The sequence below is a fragment of the Mobula birostris genome, chromosome 9, assembly GCF_030028105.1.
Source record: "Mobula birostris isolate sMobBir1 chromosome 9, sMobBir1.hap1, whole genome shotgun sequence".
Classification (NCBI taxonomy): Eukaryota; Metazoa; Chordata; class Chondrichthyes; order Myliobatiformes; family Myliobatidae; genus Mobula; species Mobula birostris.
The window spans coordinates 45,614,474-45,630,807 of record NC_092378.1 but is presented as its reverse complement, the minus strand read 5'-3'; the positions used below and the strand labels follow the sequence as shown (position 1 = coordinate 45,630,807).

Sequence of the window (16,334 nt, the reverse complement as noted above, 5' to 3'; positions counted from 1 at the left end):
ACATGAGATGAAGAATCCTTGAAAATGAGTCCATAAGTTTTGGGAACATTTCAATGAGGGGCAAGTGAAGTTATCCCCTTTGGTTCAAGAACCTGATGGTTGAAGGATAATAACACTTTACAGTACCAGCGACCCAGGTTCAATTCCCACCGCTGTCTGTAAGGATTTTGTATATTCTCCCTGCGATAGTGCGGGTTTCCCCTGTGTGCTCTGGTTTCATCCCACAGTCCAAAGATGTACCAGTTATCAGGTTAATTGGTCATTATAAATTGCTGTATAATTAGGCTAGAGTTAGGTATCTCAAAGGGCCAGAAGGGCCTATTCCATATTATATCTCAATCAACCAGTAAACAAATAAGCAAACAAGCAAACAGTTCCTGAACCTGGTGGTGTGAGTCCTGAGGTTTCTGTACCTTCTTTCCGTCTGGGTAAGAAGGAAGATTACAGAGAAGATGGACAAACTGAGGGAAAGGAAGTGATTGAAATGAGGAAAATGAAAAAGGAATTTTGTGGTTGAATACAATGATGCAGTCAGTGGCTGATTCTGCTACTGAATGTGCTGGATGTTAAGTGTCTGGAGCCAGGGAACATTGTCCCCTTTATGATGGGCTTTCTTTATAGATTAGACATTGGGAAATCAGTTACGATTTCTGTTCCTGAAATAATGCAACTAGTACGCAGCAGCTCTGCAGACAGAAACAATTTCTTGAAAGAATGAAAGTCATGATATTTATATGTAGTTTATTACATTCCACTGCTTCCTTTTCTCACCCAAAACCATTCCTGAAGACAATGGCATCCAATCAAATGGGCGAAAGTTCACCTTTCATAAAAACCTGAAAATATTACTGATGCCAAGCCCCGACTGAAAGGGATAGGCTGAAGGGCAGTGATGACTGAGGAATAATGGTAAAAAACAAAATTCAATTGAATTGAATTGATTTTATTTCTTACATCCTTCACATACACGAGGAGTAAAAATCTTTATGTTACATCTCCATCTAAATGTGCAATGTGCAATTTATAGTATTTTGTAATAAATAGTATGTGCAGCAGGACAGTCAATACAGCATAGAAATACAATTGTATCAGCATGAAGTAATCAGTCTGATGGCCTGGTGGAAGAAGCTGTCCCGGAGCCTGTTGATCCTGGCTTTAATGCTGCGGTACTGTTTCCCAGATGGTAGCAGCTGGAACAGTTTGTGGTTGGAGTGACTCGGGTCCCCAATGAATCTTTGGGCCCTTTTTACACACCTGTCTTTGTAAATGTCCTGAGAAGTGGGGAGTTCATACCTACAGATGCGCTGGGCTGTCCGCACCACTTCTGCCGTGTCCTGTGATTGAGTGAAGTACAGTTCCCATACCAGGCAGTGATGCAGGCAGTCAGGATGCTCTCAATTGTGCCCCTATAGAAAGTACTTCGGATTTGGGGACTCATGCCAAACTTCTTCAACTGTCTGAGATGAAAGAGGTGCTGATGTGCTTTTTTCACCACACAGTTGGTATGTACAGATCACGTGAGATCCTCAGTGATGTGTATGCTGAGGAGATTAAGGCTGTTCACCCTCTTAAGCCCAGATCTATTGATGACAAGCGGGGTTAGCCTGTCTCCATTCCTTCTGTAGTCCACAACCAGCTCCTTTGTTTTTGCGACGTTGAGGGAGAGGTTGTTTTCTTGGCACCACTGTGTCAGGGTGATGACTTCTTCTCTGTACACTGCCTCATTATTATTTGAGATAGGGCCAATCAAAGTAGTATCATCAGCAAATTTAATTAGCAGATTGGAACTGTGGGTGGCGACACAGTCATGGGTATACAGAGAGTAAAGGAGGGGGGTAAGGACACCGCCCTGAGGGGCTCCTATGTTGAGGGTCAGAGGTGAGGGAGCCCACTCTTATCACCTGCCGGCAATCGGACAGGAAATCCAGGATCCAGCTGCACAAGGCAGGGTGAAGGCCAAGGTCTCTAAGCTTGTTGTCAAGCCTGGAGGGGCTTATGGTGTTGAATGCTGAACTGCAGTCCAAGAACAGCATTCTCACATAAGCATCCTTCTTCTCCAGCTGTGTAAGGACGGTATGTAGGGCTGTGGCTACTGTGTCATCTGTCAATCGGTTGTGTGGGTAGGCGAATTCTAGGGGTCCAGTGTGGGTGGTAGCAAGCTGCAGATGTAGTCCTTGACCAGCCTCTCAAAGCATTTGCTTAGTGTTGAGGTGAGTGTGACAGGACACCAGTCATTCAGACATGTTTGCTTGGTCTTTTTAGTTACAGGGACAGTGGTGGATGTTTTGAAGGAGATCATAGTCAAAGACAAATTGAAAGATGAATCCAGGGAAGTTGCAAATGGTCACAGCAGATGGGGGGTGGGGGATATAACGTGCTACATCTGGCAAAAAATGATTTCTCAAGGATGTGATGGAACAAGCTCCTGATTGCTGCTGTTTGATCCTTGGAGGTGTACACTGTTGAGGTTGGATAGAAGCAGGCTGAACCTGTAGTCATTCTCTGGGCTCCCATCCGGGAGACAGATTGGACGACATAGTGGAGGGTTACAAGGAATCTCAGCTGGCAGTAAGTCAGTGTCCTTTAGGAAGAGAATAGATTATGAGAACACTCAGTCCTCTTTTATTGTCATTTCGAAATGCCTACATGCATTAAGAAATGATATGATGTTTCTCCGGCGTGATATCACAGAAAAGAAGACAGACCAAAGAATAACACTGACAAAACCATATAATTATAACATATAGTTACAGCAGTGCAAAGCAATACCATAATTTGATGAAGAACAGTCCATAGGCACAGTAAAAAAAAAGTCTCAAAGTCCCCGAGTCGATCGACTCCCGAGTCCCAGATAGCAGCGGCAAAAGGGAGAAACTCCCTGCCATAAGCCTCCAGGCACCGTCAACTTGCCGATACCTTGGAAGCAGCTGACCACAGTCGACACTGAGTCCATCCGTCCGAAAATTTGAGCATCCCACCAGCCTCTCCGATACAGCCTCCTGAGCGCCTTTGACCTCGCCCCGGCCGCTGAAACACGCAAAGCAGAGGATTTCGAGGCCTTCAGCTCCGGAGATTCTGGTTACCACACAGTAGCAGCGGTAGCAAAGCGGGCATTTCAGAAGTTTCTCCAGATGTTCCTCCGTACTCTCATGTCCGTCTCCATCAAATCAGAATTGTGCATGGTCCCCTACTTGTCAGATAACAGATAGTCATCACCGGAGAGGCCACGCGCGCTGTCGTCGCGCCGCCATCTTCTCCCCTTGAATAGAGGCAAGCAATAGAGAATTGAGAAAGGATATGGAAAATAAACAGACTCATCTGACATTTTTTCATAGTAGAATCCAGTAGAACTTTGTAAAATCTATAATGTTCTCCCAGTGCCCTGAACAAAGTTCCTTCTTTAACCAACACATTAAACTAATTTATTTCTGTCACCTTATTATGCATTTTATTGTGGAGTTTACTGTACACACAAAAGAGAACATGAAATGCATGTGAGAATTAATTCACTGAGGCTTTGGGCAGCCTTGAGGGAATAAAAGGCAGCTTATCAATGCAGATTACTCCTTTCCTCTGCTTATTTTACACTCAGATCTATTACTGGAAGCAAGGAAGCCTCCTCAAAAGGAGCAAACGGCACGAAGAGATGAAGATCCTGACCTTTAGTGGAAATAAGAGTCACGGCATGTTGCCAGGGTTGGAGCCATTCAGTGTTTATAAGCTCAACGTTCGTGTCTTCAATGGGAAAGGAGATGGACCTCCAAGTCCTGATATGATACTGAAAACTCCTGAGGGAGGTAAGGTGTACAATACGCAGTTGATTGAAGCTTTTGTTCTCTACTCATTGCCATGTACTTCTCAGCTGCCATTCCATCTCCAAAACCCATTAAAATACGCCCGTGGCTTCTGGGTGTTACGGTTTGATGTCTCTCATAATTTGTCACAGCTTTTCATATGAGAAACAAAATGGGACCATTTCTTTCATTTTGAAGTCAGGGCATCAGATCAGCATTTATTCCCACTGCAAGTTCCCTTCAACCTTAACTTGCTGAAGGTGTCTCTGCATTAGAGCAAATGTGCAGGATTTCTGCCATGGCATCGCAGTTCATCTTATGTGTCTCCAACACAAGATGTTGTGTGACATAAAGTATAGCAGCAATGAAATATCCACGTCTGAAAATAGATGCTAAGAGTTTCACCAAGCACCATGATCCTAGCTTTTATCTGCAGGTCACTATTTTAATTTTGCTCTGAGTTATTCCATTTGGAGTTTTCTTTCCTGGTCCTCTCCTTTTCCATTGTGGTAATACCCTGCCCCCTGCTGGCCAGCAGAAAAATGGCATCTGGAAGGTGGCAGCTTGTTTGTGTGACCAGAGTACACAAGAAGAGAAAATTCAGTTATATGAATAGGGTATTTTTTCTTTTAATTGGAGTATTTAAAATATTTATATATCTGTAAAGTGACAACTACTCAGTCAAGATATGGAGTCATAAGTTGGTTTTCAAGAATACCCATATTAGGTTTCATGGTGGGAGAGTGTTTGTACTCATGCTGTACAAAAACTAGAAGCAAAAGAGCATGTACAGTACAGTCTGTGAAGCTCTCTGCATCATTTGCTCCAAACTTTTTGCCAGCAACAAGCAAATATCCTTATTTTTTACACAAGACCTGTGAGAATACAACTCAGGGAAGAATTCATGGCTTGGAGAATGGGTTCAAGATGGCCAGCTCCTCAGTGGAACCCTCCTGTGCTATCCCCATGTACCCGTACTCCCCAATCTCTAGAAATCCTTCGATTGTTGTTCTGAATGAAATATAACTGTGCCTCCACAACCCTACGAGGTAGAGAATTCCAAAGGTTTATCACATACTAAAGGAAGAGATTTCTTGTTATCCCAGTGCCAATAACCTGCCTCTGGTACTGAGACAATGTTCCCTAGTTCCAGACACTTCAACGTTCAGCACATTTAGTAGCAGTATCAGCCAGTGATTGCGCCATCACATTCGACCACAGCATTCCTTTACACTTCCCTTATTTCAATCATTTCCTTTATCTCAGACACGTGATCGGTTTGTCCACCCTGTCTGCAATCTTTCTTCTTGACCAGACAGAAAGCCAGAAGCTAATGCCTCAAAGGCAGTGATTTCTCCTCCTTTTATCTGCCTGAGGCAAAATCATATCCTTGTCAAGTCAGGTCAAGTCACTCTTTATTGTCGTTTCGACCATAACTGCTGGTACAGTACACAGTAAAAACGAGACACCGTTTTTCAGGACCATGGTGCTACATGAGACAATACAAAAACTACACTGAACTATGTAAAACAACACAAAAACTACACTAGACTACAGACCTATCCAGGACTGCATAAAGTGCACAAAACGGTGCAGGCATTACAATAAATAATAAACAAGACAATAGGCACAGTAGAGGGCAGTAGGTTGGTGTCAGTCCAGGCTCTGGGTATTAAGGAGTCTGATGGCTTGGAGGAAGAAACTGTTACATAGTCTGGTTGTGAGAGCCCGAATGTTTCGGTGCCGGTTGCCAGATGGCAGGAGGGAGAAGAGTTTGTATGAGGGGTGTGTGAGGTCCTTCATAATGCTGTTTGCTTTGCGGATGCAGCGTGTGGTGTAAATGTCTGTAATGGCGGGAAGAGAGACCCCGATAATCTTCTCAGCTGACCTCTCTCAACTCAAAGTTACAGAACTCAAAGTTAATCCTGGTCACTGTCTAACCAAAGAGAATGTGTCTACCTCCAGGATTCAACTATTAAACTTAACTGCCTTATTTCTGGTGAGGGAGCCCTGGGCCACATAGCATCCTACTAACTGACACAATAGCACAGCATTTAGTACTATTGTCTTCCAGAACTCGGGTTTGATTCTGACCTCAGTTACACTTGTGTGGAATTCCTCTGTTCTCTCTCTGACCATGGGGATTTCCTCTGTGTGTTCTGGTATCCTTCCACAGACTGCTGAGGGTTAGTTACTGTAAACTACCCAGTATGGTAAGTTCATAACAAAAGAGTATTGGAGAGAATAAAGTTACAGAGAATAGGACTGATGCAGCTGCTCCCCGAGAGCTAGCATTGACCTGATGGGTCAAATGGCCTCCTTCCATGTTGTTGAAAAAATAAGGAATAAGATATTGCAGTCACATCACCTCTATCTCCACCTTACCTCATTTGACATGTTTGGTCAACGAAGTGTTTTTGTAATTAATACATTGCTAGTCTTCAGATCATTTCAAACTTTAATTTATGCAGTGAATGGAGTATTAGTTATGTTTCTCATTTTTAGTTTAATCCAGAACCCATTAATAATTAGCTATTATTCACATCAACTTGCACAAGCCACTAAATCAGGGACACATTTAAAATGTTGATGGCCTTAAACTGGAATTATTAGAAATTCCACATGGGTTAAAAGAAAGGAGAAAAATGTATTCTTTATCAAATTCCAGCTCTGTTAATGATATGCTCAGATATTCAGTGTGCTGTCAGTCATATTTTTCAGCAGCTTAGATTATAGAAGGACACTATTGAACTTGTTGGAGGACTCCTCCAGAGCCAGACCACTAATAAAAGGAGATGAACTGGTTTCAATTACCTTGACGGGATACAGTGTTTGTTGTGTTTGCCATTGTACATAAGTCACTAGGCTTTAGGGATGCAGTCAGTTAATGTATAATGATATAACTGCAGCTTTATTTAACCCATGCTGCAGATGTGAATTGAGGGACCATATGTTCATTTCCACTTTTACCATCACCCAAGCTTTCCCTAAGTATTTGTAAAGGCAAATTTATTTTGCTGGTACACTCAAGATGCTGGAGGTACCAAGCAGGTCAGGCAGCATCTATGGAGGAGAATGAGTAGTCAACGTACAACCTGAAGTGTCAATTATTCATTTCCTTCCACAGATGCTGCTTGACCTCCTGAGTTCTTCCACTACTTTGTATGCTCAAGATTTTCAGCGTCTGCAGAATCTCTTGTGTCTCTTATTTTGCCGGTTTCTGTTTTTTTCTATCTTAGAAAAATCTATTTTGTTCTTTCTATCTTGGATCTTTCCAGAAGAAACAGAACTAAATGTAATTTACCCATCTGGTTGCATTATTGTATAATGTTTCGACTTGTGTTTTTCATTAGTGCCTAGTTCACCAGCATACTTGAAGATTACAAGCCCAATGCTTGATTCCTTGACGTTGCAGTGGGCCCCACCACTTCACCCAAACGGCATTCTCAAAGGATACACACTGAAGTACCAGCGCAGTAAGTAACTGCATTGTAAGAATAGTGTATAACCTTCAATTGTCTGTGTTCCATTGGCCAACACATCCCGTGGGTTCCTCTGGCTTCTGATGTGTTGTCTAATATGTTTATTGTCCATTTTCATCCAAGGGGCAGCATCTGTGGATAGTTGCCATTTCAGATCACAACCAGATGCTGAGCTGCTCTAGATTCCAGCATCTTTAGTCTTTTGTGCCGCCCCTTTAACCAAGCACATGATGTGCTCGGCTGCTTGATGCTTCCTGAATTACATCTCCAGTGGGCGCTGTAAGTCTAGAAGGTAAACCAGCAATTGTTAAAAATTCAAAGAAAAACAAAAGTTAACATTTCTGCCTAATTATTCTTCATCCAATGCTGTCTGACCTGCAGAGTATTTCCAAGGTTTACTGGAAGCACATGAGATTCTACAGATGCTGGAAATCCAGAGTCACACACACAAAAAGCTGGAGTTACTCAGCAGGTTAGGCAGTATCTATGGAGGTGAATAAACAGTTAATGTTGCAATCCACGACTTTCCCTGAAGGCTGTTGCATGTTGTCTTTTTGAACTGAGCGCTCCACAAGATTTAGAAGTGTGTCTGAAATCCTCTTCACTGTGATGCCCGACTCAGCCAGTGTGCTTACATTGCCCAAAACCAGTCCTACTTTGTGTGGAGATGTGACCCTCTTGCACCTAGTCTTGATCATCACATGGAATGATGGGGTGGGAGCAGAAGCTGTTCTTATTCTTGTGTTAACCCCACAATTTAAGCTAGAATTTTTCTGGACAAACAGTCTGGTGCTTTGCAGCTTGTAATCTATGTCACACTTTTCCTTGTTATAAGAGTACTCCTGGTAGAGTACAGCAGAAAAGCTTAAGCATCTATGTAAACGCAGGTATCAGCCATTCTGACCTTATAGAACATCACAGCTGATCTTTTACCTTGTGTCTGTGGTCTTACACTGACCCCATACCCCTTGATTCCCTCAGTATCTATTGACCATCTAAAAACCTATTGAATATTCAGTAACCGAGCCTCCACAACCATTTTAGACAGAGAATTGCAAAGCTACGGAAAGATGTGTGAAGAAATCTCTTTCATTTTCCTCTTGAATGGCCATTCTTCCCCCACCACCACAGTAAACAATAACCCATATTTATCCCACCAAGCCTCATGAGAATTGGTGGGAAATGAAATGAAATAACCAAACTTAAATGAGTAAATTACAATATTTAAAAGACATTAAGATGGTTCATGGACAGGGAAGGTGTGGATGGATATGGGTCAAGTACAGGCATATGAGACTTCCTCAGGAAGGCACCTTGGTCAATATGAATGAGTTGTGCTGAAGCGCCTGTTTCTATGATTCTATCTATCCTAAAGGTATTCAAAGACACTACTAACACCACCCTTTGGGAATGAGTTCCAAAGGCTCGCAATGCACTGTGAGAAACATTTTTGCCTCTTTTCTGCTGAAAAGGGTGACCTCTTATTTTTAATCAATGACCCTTGGTTCTAGGCTTGCCCACAGGAGGAACCATCCTCTCCACATCCAGTCTGCCACCACCGCTCACTGTCTTACAGCCCTGGCTTTTTCATATGCCTTTTGATTGATAATGTTGGGTAAATCCCAAGAATGTGGCAGTGTGAGATTCATTTTCATTTCACACCAGCACCAAGATGGAGCAGTTTTGGGAACACTGTGCTAAGCCAGGAATTTATCTCTGCTACAGGCATTCTGGTGTGCTCAGGTTAAAATTGACCAATATTTTTCCCCTGAAAAGACGTAGCGAACTCTCTCTTCCCTGATAGGTGGAAATAGTAAATGATGATTTAATAATAAGTAATGAGAGTCATAGAGTCATACAGCATGGAGCAGGCCTTTCTGCCCAATACATTCATGCTAGTCATCAGGCACCCAATTACACTAATCCTATTTTGATCTTTCCACATCCTGTTTGACTCCCCCCCCCACCCCCACTCCAGATTCTGCTACTCACCTATATACAGTACTGTGCTAAAGTCTTAGACGCATATCTATAGGTAGGGACGTAGCCTAAGACTTTTGCACAATACTGTAGTAATTTTATGTATTGCACTGTACTGCTGCTGCAAAAAAAAACAAAGAAGTTTAATGAATTGAATTGCAACAGAAACATAGAAAACCTACAGCACAATACAGGCCCTTCAGCCCACAATGCTGGGCCAAACACGTACTTACTTTGGAAATTACCTAGGGTTACCCATAGCCCTCTATTTTTCTAAGCCTCATGTACCTATCCAGGAGTCTCTTAAAAGAGCCTGTCGTATCCGCCTCCACCACCGTCGCCGGCTGCCCATTCCACGCACTCACCACTCTCTGTGTGAAAAAAACTTATCCCATCTCCTCTGTACCTACTTCCAAGCACCTTAAAACTCTTGTGTTAGCCGTTTCAGCCCTGGCAAAAACCCTCTGACTATCCACACAGTCAATGCCTCTCATCATCTTATACACCTCTACCAAGTCACCTCTCATAATCCACCTCTCCAAGGAGAAAAGGCCGAGTTCACTCAACCTATTCTCATAAGACATCCTCCCCCATCTAAGTAACATCCTTGTAAATCTCCCCTGCACCCTTTCTATAGTTTCCACATCCTTCCTATAGTGAGGTAACCAGAACGGAGCACAGTACGCCAAGTGGGATCTGACCAGGGTCCGATATAGCTGTAACATTAACTCTCGGCTCCTAAACTCAATCCTGCAATGGATGAAGGCCGATGCACTGTAGGCCTTCTTAACCACAGAGTCAACCTGCGCAGCAGCTTTGAGTGTCCTGTGGACTCCTCCTCCTCCTCTGACTCAGGCCTAGGGGGGATGACGGACTCTCCACTTCTCTCTCCCCCTCATCAGTGCGTTCAGTTCACCTACATTAGCCGCGCCGCTGTCTTCTAGGAGCGTGTTGACCATAGTCTTGGGAGGGCGCCCAGGGTTCATCCTCCTATGCTTGGGCTCCCATATGATGACTAGGCTGGCAGGTAGCTCGGGGTGGCGTAGACAGTGCCCTGCTAGTTGCAGTCTTCTCACCTTGATTTTAGTGGTGAGCATCGGTAGGTCGTCATAGAGCTAGGTGTGCGTCATGCGCTGTTGCCAACTCACATCAAGAGCCATCTGGAGCATTCATGTGGAGCAACCATCTAGAGACTTGAGCATAGTCCAATGGACTCGGACCCCAAGATCCCTCTGACTCTCCACACTGCCAAGAGCCTTACCATTAATAGTATATTCTGCCATCATAAATTGAATTGACTTTATTACTTACATCCTTCACATATCTGAGGAATAAAAATCTTTATGTTACATCTATGATAGATCTGATTCTGATATGGGTCTCTATTGTGCACTGAGAGTGAGAAGGAGGCAAGGAGAGATATCATGGTTGGGGAAAGGGGAAGGGAGACATTCCGTAATGATCAATCAACCAATTGTTTGGAATCTAGTGACCTTGCCTTGTGTCTCTGGACTGGGTTGTCAGCACCCACACCACCTCCCACCTCTGGCATTCTTTCTCTGCAATCTGCCCCACTCCCCTCACACAGCACTCCACCTTTAACATTTCCAACATCCTTTGCTCCTGTCAGATCTATAAACTACACACATAAAAGTTGCTGGTGAACGCAGCAGGCCAGGCAGCATCTCTAGGAAGAGGTACAGATGACGTTTCGGGCCGAGACCCTTCATCAGGACTAACTGAAAGAAGAGCTAGTAAGAGATTTGAAAGGGGGAGGGGGAGATCTGAAATGACAGGAGAAGACAGGAGGGGGAGGGATGGAGCCAAGAGCTGGACAGTTGATTGGCAAAAGGGACATGAGAGGACCATGGGACAGGAGGCCCAGGGAGAAAGAAAAGGGGGGGGGGGCGGAACCAGAGGATGGGCAAAGGGGTACAGTGAGGGGGACAGAGGGAGAAAAGGGAGAGAAAGAAAAAGAATGTGTGTATATAAATAAATAATGGATGGAGCACGAGGGGGAGGCAGGAAATTAGCAGAAGTTTGAGAAGTCAATGTTCACACCTCCCCCTCGTGCCCCATCCACTATTTATTTATATACACACATTCTTTTTCTCTCTCTCCTTTTTCTCCCTCTGTCCCTCTCATCATACCCCTTGCCCATCCTTTGGTTTTTCCCCCCCTCCCCCTTTTCTTTCTCCCTGGGCCTCCTGTCCCATGATCCTCTCATATCCCTTTTGCCAATCAACTGTCCAGCTCTTGGCTCCATCCCTCCCCCTCCTGTCTTCTCCTATCATTTAGATTATAAGAATACTCAGTCCTCTTTTATTGTCATTTAGAAATACATACATGCATTAAGAAATGATACAATGTTTCTCCGGAGGAATATCACAGAAAACAGGACAGACCAAAGACTAACACTGACAGAACCACATAATTATAACATATAGTTACAGCAGTGTAAAGCAATACCATAATTTGATGAAGAACAGACCATGGGCACAGTAAAAAAAAGTCTCAAAGTCCCGAGTCCATCGACTCCCGAGTCCCCAATAGCAGGTGGCAGGAGCGAGAAACTCCCTACCATAAACCTCCAGGCACCGTCAACTTGCCGATACCTTGGAAGCAGCCAACCACAGCCGACACTGAGTCCATCCGTCCGAAAACTCCGGGCTTCCGATCAGACTCTCTGATACAGCCTCCTGAGCGCTATCCTCTGCCGAGCGCCTTCGACCTAGCCCTGGCCGCTGAAACAAGCAAAGCCGAGGATTCGGGGCCTTCTGCTCCGGGGATTCCGGTTACCACACAGTAGCAGTGGCAGCGAAGCGGGCATTTCAGAAGTTTTTCCAGATGTTCCTCCGTACTCTCAGGTCTGTCTCCATCAAATCAGAATTGTGCACGGTCCCCTACTTGACAGATAACAGATATCATTCACCAAAGGGGCTGCGCGCGCTGCCGTCGTGCCACCATCTTCTCCCCTCTCCCGGGAGATTGGATCTCCCCCACCCCCTCCCACTTTCAAATCTCTTACTAGCTCTTCTTTCAGTTAGTCCTGACGAAGGGTCTCAGCCTGAAACGTCGACTGTACCTCTTCCTAGAGAGGCTGCCTGGCCTGCTGCGTTCATCAGCAACTTTTATGTGTGTTGCTTGAATTTCCAGCATCTGCAGATTTCCTCATGTTTGAGATCTACAAACTTGCTCTCCACTCCATGTTGTCTAATACAGTACTGTACAAAAGCCTTAGACACCCTAGCTATATGTCCATGTGACTGAGACTCTTGCACAGTACTGTGCTTGGGCCAATTTACAGTGACTAGTTAAGCTACCAACGCACGTATCCCCAGGATGTGAGGGAACTGGACCACACTGAGAGCACCGTAGATCAGGATTGAACCCAGAAAGCCAGGACTGTGAGGCAGCAACTCTGTCAGAGCACTATACTGCCATCCTTCGCTGGCCGTTTGGAAGATCAGATCTCTCCTCCATCTTGTTGCTGCCAAAGTACAGGCAGAAACTGAAACAAGAGCTGGCCATAGTTAGAACTGTCCATTGTTGCTCTGACCAATCGGCCTCCATGCTACAGGACCGCTTTAATGACGTCGACTGGAATGGTTCCCATGATGAGGATGTCTCTGAGTTCACGGATGGGGTCACGAATTTCATCCGGAAGTTCATGAAGGATGTTGCCCTCCAAGAAATCGGTCAGGGTCTATCCAAACCAGATACCCCAGATCAAGATCAGCAGTTCCGTGTGAGCAGCACTTACACACGACACATAGCTTATGTTGCTGGCGACCAACAGAACTCAAGAATGCAGCTATGGTCTGCACAAAGACATCAAAGCAGCGAAACAACAACACAGGGACAAGATTCAGACTCAACTCTCCACCAACAACACATGCAACTTATGGCAATGTCTGCACACCATTGCAGACTTCAAAGCTAAATGCAGTGGAGTTTCCAACATCACTGCCTCTCTCCCAGATGAGCTAAGTCTTTTTTTATGCTCGATTTGATGGTGCCAATACTGAGCCCCTGAAGAGACTTACAGATGATGCAACCGGCAGCTTGGTCGTCTCTGAGGCCAAAGTACACATGTGTTTCCAATGGGTGGACAGCCACAAGGCTGCAGGATTGGACGGCATCCTAAGGCGGGTACTCAGAATGTGCGTGGCACAACGGGCAGGAGTGTTTATAGACATTTTTAATCTCTCCCTCTCCCAGCGTAGAGTCTCCTGCTTGAAAGCATCCACCATTGTTCCAGTACCTGAAAAGATCAAGGTAACATTTCTGAACGACTGACGTCCTGTCACACTCACCTCAATAAAAAGCAAATACTTTGAGAGGCTGGTCAAGGACTACATCTGCAGCTTGCTACCATCTTCACTGGATCCCTACAATTTGTCTACCGACACAACTGATTAACAGATGACGCAATAGCCACAGCTCTACACACTGTCCTTACACATCTGGAGAAGAAGGAGGCTTATGTGAGAATGCTGTTCTTGGACTACAGTTCAGCATTCAACACCATAATTCTTTCCAGGCTCAACAAGAAGACCATGGCCTTCACCCTGCCTTGTGTAGCTGGATCCTGGACTTCCTGTCAGATCACCAACAGGTGGTAAGAGTGGGCTCCCTCACCTCTGCCCCACTAACCCTCAACACAGGTCCCCTCAGGGCTGTGTACTAAGCCCCCTCCTTTACTCTCTGTATACCCATGACTGTGTTGGCACCCACAGCTCCAAGCTGCTAATTAAATTTGCTGAGGACACTACACTTATTGGCTTAATCTCAAATAACAATGAGGTGGACTACAGAGAAGAAGTCATCCTGGACACAGTGGTGTCAAGAAGACAACCTCTCCCTCAACGTCACAAAAACAAAGAAGCTGTTTGTGGACTACAGGAGGAATGGAGAAAGGCTAGCCCCTATTGATATCAGTGCATCTGGGGTTGAGAGGGTTAGCGGCTTTAAGTTCCTGGCATAAACATCATCAAGGATCTCACGTGGTCTGTACATACTGGCTGTGTGGTGAAAAAGGCATAACAGCACCTCTTTTGCCCCAGATGGTTGTAAGAAGGGCCCCCAAATCCGAAGATAGGGGCACAATTGAGAGCATTCTGACTGGCTGCATGACTGCTTGGTATGGGAATTGTACTTCCCTCAATCGCAGGACTCTGCAGAGAGTGGTGCGGACAGCCCAGCACATCTGTAGATGTGAACTTCCCACTATTCAGGACCTTTACAAAGACAGGTGTGTAATAAGGGCCCAAAGGATCATTAGGGAGTCACCCCAACCACAAACTGTTTCAGCTGCTACGATCCAGGAAATGGTACTGCAGCATAAAAGCCAACAGGCTCCGGGACAGCTTCTTCCACCAGGCCATCAGACTGATTAATTCATACTGACACAAGTGTATTTCTAAGTTATATTGACAGTCCTGTTGTATATACTATTTATTATAAATTACAGTAAGTTGCACATTGCACATTTAGACGGAGATATTGCAAAGATTTTTACTCCTCGTGTATGAAGGGTGTAGGTAATAAAGTCAATTCAGTTCAATTCAGTATATTGAGTGAGGCAAGGGTGGTTTAAAATGAAGACTCTTCAATACTGAGAAGAAATGGTCCTGCCTCAGGTTGTTACATGACATTGATTTACATAACGGTCTTTTCACCCCCTCCCCCACTGAAATGGAGATAATTCTGGAATTGTATTTTGGTCTTGTATTCTTCACATCCAAAGATAGAGGTATATTAAATCATAGAATGTTCTTTTGATCTATCATGTCCGTGTCAATCAAGCAAGGATCTATTTTCTGTAATCTCACTTCCTAGTTCTTGTATCAGTTTATGGATCCACAAGTTTTCATCCCGATACGTTTTCAATGTGATGCTGATTGAAGGGGGCCTTCTTGCTTCATCTGCTTTTCCACACAAGGTCTAGGCCCTCAATCATATTGGGGTGGGGGAATGAGTGAGAAGTACTTTTTCTGAACTCTGTATCAACTAATTGAAACTTGCCTCCTCTCTCTTTAGGGGAATAAGTCCCTTATCCATCCTCTCTGAGTTTCTTCTAACTTTATACACCTGAGTTAAATTTCCCTGTCTCCTTTGTTCCAAAGAAACAAACTTCACCTCCGCATAGAACTAAAATCCCCACCTCTGCTCGTACCCTTGTAAGTTCCCTCTATTTTCTCTCCATATCTTACTGCACTACATTAATCAGAATGATACACTGCAGTTTAGTTGTACCCTATAGTTCCTGCTCTTCTATTCTATGTCTCAGCCAAATAAGACAAGTATCCTGCCTGCCTTAACCTATTAAGACAAAATATCTGGTCCACCGGATTTATCTCTGTCCAGTCACATACAGGATCCTTTTATACCTCAAACCTAATACATCCTGCACTTTATTGTGCATTCTCTGAGCTTGTTTGTTTTTCCCAAAGCCATTGCCTCACACTTCTCACATTGCCACAGAGGGAAGGCCCCAAAATCCTTGGCTTTGCCTGCTGCTGGCGGCCGGGGCTGGGGTTGAGTCGCTCGGCAGAGATGGTGCTCGGTGTCGGAGGGCTGGTTGGAGGCTTGAAGTTTTCAGACGACTCAGAGTCGGACTGTGGTCGGGCATGGCAGGGAGAGTTTTCTTCCTTCTCCTGTCTGCATGAGATGTGGGACTTTCGAGAGACTTTGAAATTTTTTTTACCGTGCCCATGGCCTGTTCTTCATCAAGTTACGGTATTGCTTGCACTGTTGTAACTATATGTTGTAATTATGTGGTTTCTGTCAGTTTTTCAGTCTTGGTCTGTCCTGTGTTTCTGTGATATCACACTGGAGGAATATTGTATCATTTTTTAATGCATGCATTACTAAATGACAATAAAAGAGGACTGCGTGTCCTCATAATCTATAATCTATAATTTTGTCCACTTAACCAGTCCTTTAGTATTCCCCTGCAGCTCAAAGCTTTCTCCTTGGTATCAAACTCACAAACACTTTTGGTACATTTTACTTATCTCCTAACCTTGGCCTCTCATTCATATACACCACAAAGAGTAAAAGAGCCTTGAATTTT

General features: G+C 44.4%; 1 protein-coding gene across 13 annotated transcripts in view; it reads left to right on the top strand.

Annotated features, from left to right (window-relative positions):
* nrcama (neuronal cell adhesion molecule a) overlaps positions 1–16,334 on the top strand; it is a 421,555-nt gene that overhangs the window by 359,957 nt on the left and 45,264 nt on the right. For all 13 annotated transcript variants that reach the window (XM_072267965.1, XM_072267972.1, XM_072267976.1 and 10 more), the window contains 2 exons: positions 3,593–3,797; positions 7,148–7,270. In XM_072267965.1, coding sequence (XP_072124066.1) covers positions 3,593–3,797; positions 7,148–7,270 — 328 coding nt within the window. The remainder of the gene's footprint in view (positions 1–3,592; positions 3,798–7,147; positions 7,271–16,334) is intronic.